Genomic DNA, 7761 nt, shown 5'->3' on the forward strand with positions numbered 1-7761 from the left:
ATTTCATTCACAAAATCAAAAAAAAAAAAAAAAAAGCACTGAATCGAGGGAATTACCTCGAGCGTATCGCCTATACTCGTTGGCCGTAGCTTCCCAACGAAAGAACTAATGTATAGGTACACATTGCTACATATTTATCAATAAAATCAACGGCATCGTTCAGCGCCTCGAATCGCCAAAATGAATAAATTTCGACGCGATTTTCAAGAGTCGCACACTTTCGTGGCGCGGCTGTATTATGCGGAGAAGAAAAAACCAAGAGAGAGAGAGAGAGAGAGAGAGAGAGCGGACACAGTTGTCCGCAGTCTATTAACAAGCTCGCAAACACGCTCAGTTCTCTCCGATTGCGCGTCGATTCATAAAATCGGGGAAATAATGGAGCCTCGGAGTCGCGCGCGATCATATAATATATATACGCGGTTCCGAGAAATCGCGGGACAAAGATAAAAACATCGGCGCAGCTTCCTGTCGCGAGAGGCGACGACGTTCAAGGTCGCCACGATATTTGGCCCCTGCGGTGTCTCGGCGAACGAAACCCGCGAAATATTTTACAGGGAGTGTCAACGTTGGGTATCCGGGCAACACAGGCCCGGTCGAAGTGGAGAGACTCCGCCTCGTTGATCCGCGTTGTACACCCCGTAACAACGTATAGCCAAAAACGAGGGAAATAGGAAGAATAATCGACGTATGGACGCGCCGTTGATTATCCAAAAGAAACGCGGATCAACGATCGCTCAAGTATATATTCGTTCGATATAAGCTGCAGGCTGGACCATCATTACGCGCGCGTGTGTGTGTGTGTGTTTTATCATCATGCATACATTACAAAAAGCAAGCGGGACGCGCAGAGGTGCTAACTGTGCGCTCTCGTACACTTACAACACACACACACAGTATACACACACATATATATATATATATATATATATATATATATATATATATATACACACACGCCCACGAGGTCGCCCACGCACTGCCTTTCTCGCCCCGCGGCCTGTTTGTATAATATCATGCTGGAGATATATATATATGCTTGTGTATGCCTTATACAGGTATGGGTGTATATTATACCTGTAGCACTGCTTAAACAACTTTGGTGCTGCGTGGACGACTACCTGGACGGGAGCACCTACCTACCTTTTATCGGTACGTGTGTATTGTATGCACGCACCCATGCATGCGCGATGTGTGGGTGGGTATATACATGTATATTTCACGTGTACTCGTTATCTCGAGCTGGGGATCTATCGCTCGTCGGAGATGCGCCGCGCACACGCTCGTGTATACATATATACGTATATGTAACGTTGTTTACAAAACGTATACCTACTGTGCGATTTATAGTGAGTGAGGGAGGTGTGGTAACTATGTATACATATATTATATAACTCGCCCTCCGCTCTGTTATCGCGTGATTGAAGACACAATTGCGTATATACCTAATACAAAGGGAAGGGAGAGAGGAAGTTGCAAGAGTAATTTCGGCCCAAGTTTTCGCGATAACCTGTTGGCTGCGCTTACCCCATCCGTGCAGTTTATAACAATGCCGTATATAATATACTCGTTTATCAAAATTGAGTTGTAGTTTCGCCGATCGAAAGTTTTTTGTTAGCAGCAAGTTAAGATATTACAAATGGGTACAAAAATATTGCTGGGCTGAATTGATTCTGGTACCTACATAATATGTGGTAAAAATTAGCTAAAATCATAAAAAGTACAGTGAAATATTTTCCAACAAGACGATGAGCGAAGAAACAAACACCCCATGTACAAACAGGTAGGTATAATATATATATACCGCACAAAGAGAGTATAACTGCAGCCGTGGTGGTGTACATGCACACGAGCTTCGGCATTAATTTATTGGCTCTCTCTTTACTTTTAGTAGCTTCATTCGGCCTCCCGTTTTATATTCCCTCTCACGGACCTTTACGTACGTGGTACATGTTTTGTAAGCGTTAAGAATACCTACTCAAGTGCACATATACTTACACATACAGAAGCGAAGCCGCACCCTCGCACAGCCGACCGCCCGCGAGTTTCGCACAATGCCATGATGCAGCCACAGCGAGAGAAGAGAGGCTGCGTATACCTTTATACCCTTGATTTTTTTTTTGTTTTTTTTTTTTTTCTCATTCTACTAAAAGCACCTACAACGGGAGAAGTGGGGATCGACTGCTTCGTTTTTTCTTTATCTCGTCGCGTGTTGGCTTTCGCTTCCGTTGAATTTCATCGAACATCATATATTTATATTGTTTTAAACATTTGTTTTTCAATATTCATTGCGACGTATGTGTATGGGCTTTGGAAACAATAGGGATGAGAAACACCGAATGACAGGTTTATCGTGGCGGGATTTCTCCTTTTTCACGAGTTTTGTGTTTGTTTTTCTCCTGTAAATGACAATGCGTGACTCGAAACAATGAAAAGAACGGTGATAATTCATGTGACGAGCGGCGAAAAATTTATTTGACGGAAAGCGCTTATTTTCATGAAACCCAATTCGTCATGCGTCCCTTGGGGAAAAAAAAATGTATTCAATAAACATGCCTCGGATCGTCACTCGGAGAAAAAGAAAAAAATGTCCCCTACATCAATCGCGAAGACCAATTCAGGCGCTGTACGCCATATGATACGCTCGTATGGATTAAAATTTCGCGAGCGCAGAGCATTTGAAAAATTTACCACACGTGCTTGCGTGAGTGCATGACAAAAGCGTGAGCCATATACAGCACGCGAGGGATAATTGATTCATTGAGGATTGGCGCGTCCTTTAGGGCCTTAAAATTCCAAAGGAGTAGAGAACCAGTTGCTCTACAAGCCGGCTTTTCTCGCTCGCTCGCTGCCCGCGTTACACCGTCTCCCCTTCTGCCGCTTAAACCAAGTCATTGGCTATTAATTACTATGCAGTCATGAAACACCTCAAAGGCAACACCAATTGTTATTTCTACTACTTTTGGGTCCTATTACCCTCTCTCCCGTCCTTCTCGCAAAAAGTTTTTTACATGACTAATTGATAGGTGTAGACACACGAGGCGTACTTTTTAAATTTCCTCGAAAAACTGTATAAGGGAACGAAAAATATGCAACCCTTGAATAGTCATTTATTCACAAACTTGATTGTTACTCTGCATTAACTTGTCTATGGTAATATATTTATACGTTATTCATCAAATCGTAAGTACGTTTTTCTCTATGGACATGGATTGAAAACAAAAATTTATTGTCATCTCCGTGAAAGCCGTACATCTGCCTGTCTCTCTTTCATTTTCTCCACGACTTTTTCCTTCGATAGTACGAGTATACGATCGCGCTGTTTATAGATGGGAATAATTAATTTGCAAATGGGCAGATGACATTGATAGGAATGTCCATTTAAAAAAAGATAAGTTTGGAAATTCCGTTGCTTGGGTGGAGGGCGGTAATATATTGTAATCATTGTATCAGAGGTAATTTTCTTGGTGAGTTGCTAGAAGATATTCACTTGGATAATATAATAAAAAACGGTACCGATTCGAACAAGATGGTAAAAAAAAAGTTGTTTCAGGTGAGATGATAAAAAAAATATTGACTTGGACGAAATAATGGAAGGTATGATGGATCGGATAGAATGAACTAAAAAACGAATAAAATCAGGATCCTGAACTTGTAAATTTGACTAACGGGTTTGTGATTTCCATACAGGGGGCTCAATTGGGCAATGCATGGTAACAATCAAACTTGGGTCGATTTGCACGAGTTAAAGCGCTGTATCGTCAAACAGCTTTTTTTCCTGCTGGTCTAAGTGTTAATAATACGTAAGTTTTATGAGTTACCTTTTGTTATCCCGTCTCCGATATTACCTTATAATAAAAACATTATCTTGCTTGAGCTAACATTTTTATTATCTTTTTTGAATTATTCTCAGTATTATATCCCTCAAATCATTACCTTTTATTTGCTTTGTCTAATTTCGTAATATTTATGCACTTGACTGTTATGTGATCTTGTCTATAAGTTGTAGCAATTTATCATGTTAATTCCTATTTTATTATTTTCAATAACTTTTTATTTCACTAGACTAAGTTATTACCCTTTACTTCGGTGAAGCGATTAAATTTATTACAGATATTACGGCGATAATATTGAGTTTCTTGTCTGGGCTATAATTATTTATTAATGGTATGTCAAGCTACTGAAACTTTTCTCTTTAAATTGAAGACAAAAATATAAACTTTAGTAAACTTTCACGCTGCAAAGTAAAAAAAAAAAATTAATATGTTCAACGCTTGCAGTTAACATTACTATTTTTAATACAATTATTTTATACAGTTTAAGTGAGATAGATTAATACGTAACCAAATATATTTATTATCAACCTCTTAGCTAGATCTACTCTCAATCGGACAAAATTGCACTGAGGCTCAAAATAATCAATGATATTTTTATAAGCGCTAATTGTTTATATATCTCTTCTTCATGACCCCGAGATAATTAAATGGTTTTTTGTCACGATTATTTTAGTAAAGCAACAGTCTCGTGACCAGATGACACAATTAGATATCGCACACCAATTGGACAATTAGGTTTACTAATGGATCAAACACCGAAAACTGTGAAAATAGGTATAGCGGTAAAGGGTGTAAGCCCAACTTACCCGTATTCTATTTTTAAGCAACAAAACGGCACAGCGATCACCTCTGTCCTGATGAAAACGCGCTACATGTATACAAATACACGTTATAGCCGTATGATATTCATAATTGGATCGGTAGTGTTGCGCACGAAATCGCGTTACGCGGGGTCTTCGCGATCTGGAAATGCCGATTTTAACTTTTCAGCCGTTGTCATCGTGTGAAACGCTTTGGGTGTGTTTTATTCACGAGTATAGCGAGTTTTATTTTTGAAATAAATTCGTTTCCGTGCATTTGTACGTATCGAGAACAAGAAACTCTACAAGGATTCACCGAATTAACGTCGAGACGCTTTTCCATCGATTATTCATCGTTTTTTTTTTTTTTTTTTTTTTTTTAACAAACTGCGCGCGTCTGACAATAATTTTTCATTTGCCACGGAATCCATCGAAACGTCAAATTGAAAAAATAATGGGCACCTGCACGAATGATAAAAGCGACGGACCAAAACGAGCCACTCGCTCGCGACAAAAGATATGAAAAAACGAGGAATATAAGCGGGAACAAATGGAAAAAAAAAAAAAAAAAATGTAGGAAATTTCTATTCTTTCGAATGATAAATCCCTCGCATCGATCCGCGTATTCCAAACGACTGCAACGACAACGGATAATATGAGCCCAACAACGGTAAATATACGGTAAATATAAGCGTGTACGTGTGGCCATAATACACAACCGGCCGCAGAAGGTCAAAGGAGAGCCGAGAAGACCAAAGGGGGGTAAAAGCGCGCAGAGAGGGGAAGACGGAGGAGCGAGTGCAGCACGCGAGAATGAAAAAGAGATAGATAGAGAGGGATGGAGAAAAGTACAGAAAGAGCGCGATATCGCGTGTCAATCGCGGCGAATAAAAACGAAGGGTCATCGTTTATCGATTGCCATCGCCTTTTCTGTACTGCTCATCTCTCCCTCTCTCTCTCCTTCTCTTTCTCAAAGACAACTGGGTATGTATATGATGTATAGGTACACCTGTGGAGGTAAAAGAGGAAAGGTGTACAGGGCATGTTGTTATTATTATATATACGAGCGAGCCCGTGTGGGGGAGGCATCATACTCTCACTCGTTTGGCCCCCCTGGTTAATACAACATTTCTCTTTGCGCTTTGCCGCTTCTTTTGCACGTGTACACACACACACACGCACACACCCCCCCCCCCCTTGTACATTACACACATATACGCTATGGAAGCACGTGTTGGTACGTACACCTATTACATACGTTATATGAACACGAGGGGGGTTAAAGTTCGCGGGATCATTGGCCAGCTATAGCGTATATTATCAAAGGAGAGTCTCGTTTGCCAGATTTTTAACCGAGACTTTTTTACCAAAGCCGCATATCCATTATCTCTCGTGCCACGCGTGCGCGCTCAACTATATACGTGTGTGAGTGGTTACATCCGCGTGACTTTAATTCATTACGACGGCGAATCGCGCGAGTCAATAAATGTCCAATTACAGGATGGACGCGCGGGTTCTTCCTTCCCCCTTCTCTCTCTCTCTTAAGTAGGTAGTCGAGGGAGCGTGCGACGTGGTTTAGCGTCGCGGCAAAGTATATATATATATATATATGCTTTTTGGTTCGTAATTTGTCATTTTCATAACTATCGACGTACAATGTTATCGATCGATCGGCCAATTTAAATTGTGAGAAAGAGATTATTCAACTAAAATGAAAAAATGATGCATTCCATTACTGCGCGTCGTGCCTCTTATCTAATACAATCAAGGATAAAAATACCCATCCTTTACGTCTACGGATTTGCAACGTCAGACTGGACATTTTTGGGTTTTTTTTTTTTTTTTTTTTTTTTCTCATCATAAGTATGCAAACACGACGAAAATAAAAAAATGATAAAAAAATGATCCCCCCGATGCAGGTGGAGGACATCAACTTACCGTGTTGGTGCTTTCCAGTCCCGGTGGTCCGATGCTCCCCAGCCGCGCTGTGCCTCGGATGGTGGTGGTGGTGGTGGTGCGAGCGATGCTCCCTGTGCGCATTGGAGTGATGGGACGTCAAACTCGTCGGCTGTTGTTGCTGCTGCCTCGAGTCCCTCGCCATGATGGCCGCGATACTGAAATCCGTGGCGCATTGGCGATTCGAGTTCGAGCAGTTGTTCGATAGGCTGCCGTTGGGCGAGGGGCTCGAGCTGTCGGTCGTGTGCTGGTCCTCGGGCGACGGACCTAGCGCCATGGCTACCTGCGCCAGTCCACCTTGGCCGGAGTGTTGCGCCGCGGCAGTGACTTCCGTGGCCGCAGCCGCTGTCTGCATCTTGCTGCCGGCCGTTGCGGCAGCGAGGAGGAACCGATGGTGGTGGTGGTGGGGCGACGGCGACGACGACGCGGAGTCCTCGTCGTCCTCCTCGCCGCCGCTCGCCGGTGAGCCGAACGCGGACAGGGTCAGGCCGTTGCGCTTGTTCCTACCGGCGAGGGCGCGCGACTCCAGCAACATCACAGCCAAACGCTTTCCACGCCAGCTTTACTTCCTCTCTCTCTCTGCTCCTCTTTTTACGGCCCGATGATGCAGCGATGATGAAGTGTATATATGTACACGCACCGCCACCGGTTACTTTCCTTGGGCTGCACAACCCTCCGACCGAGCTCGCGAGTGTTTTGGTGCCCTCGTCGTTACCCTCGACTCCATTCTCCCGGCAATTTACTTCCTTGTTTTGATCATCGTGGCGCGATGGGTCACCAAAGGTCCTTCCTGTCCACCTCGGACCGTGAAAAAGCTCCGTTTCTATAGTAGTCTTCACAATTTTATCTCTCACACGCAGCGCAATCAACGGAGAGAACACGTACGATATCTTCCATGGCTCCGGGATGAGGGGGAAAAAGAAGGAGGTAACGGATGTGTCTTTTATTCAAACGCAAAACGCGAACAACTATACACAGGCACTCGGTTTCGTATATGTGTGTATTATGTACTCAGCACCACGAACGTAAGTACATAAAAGTACTCCGATCCATTTGTTTGGCTCTTGTTGTCTTTGTAAACAAACGAAAACGTCTCCGCACTGTCACGATTGCCACCGAAAACTCAGCTGTATCCCCTCTCTTTCTTCACCACGGGAGCTTTTCGGCACACT

The 7761-nt window shown here is 42.9% G+C and overlaps 1 protein-coding gene across 2 annotated transcripts in view; it reads right to left on the reverse strand.

The window, feature by feature from the left end:
• LOC106642296 (T-box transcription factor TBX20) overlaps positions 1-7157 on the reverse strand; it is a 34510-nt gene extending 27353 nt beyond the window's left edge. Inside the window, exon 1 of one of the 2 annotated variants that reach the window (XM_089593138.1) lies at positions 6695-7157. In XM_089593138.1, the coding sequence (XP_089449264.1) occupies positions 6695-7124 (430 nt within the window). In that variant the 5' untranslated portion in view covers positions 7125-7157. Of the gene's footprint in view, positions 1-6571; positions 6599-6694 lie in introns of those variants that run through there. The other variant, XM_089593139.1, reaches the window with a different exon arrangement.
• Positions 7158-7761: the final 604 nt, after the last annotated feature.

The sequence above is a fragment of the Copidosoma floridanum genome, unplaced genomic scaffold (genome assembly GCF_036245765.1).
Source record: "Copidosoma floridanum isolate Cflo_tuat_1 unplaced genomic scaffold, Cflo_Japanese_pri ptg000019l, whole genome shotgun sequence".
Taxonomy (NCBI): domain Eukaryota; kingdom Metazoa; phylum Arthropoda; class Insecta; order Hymenoptera; family Encyrtidae; genus Copidosoma; species Copidosoma floridanum.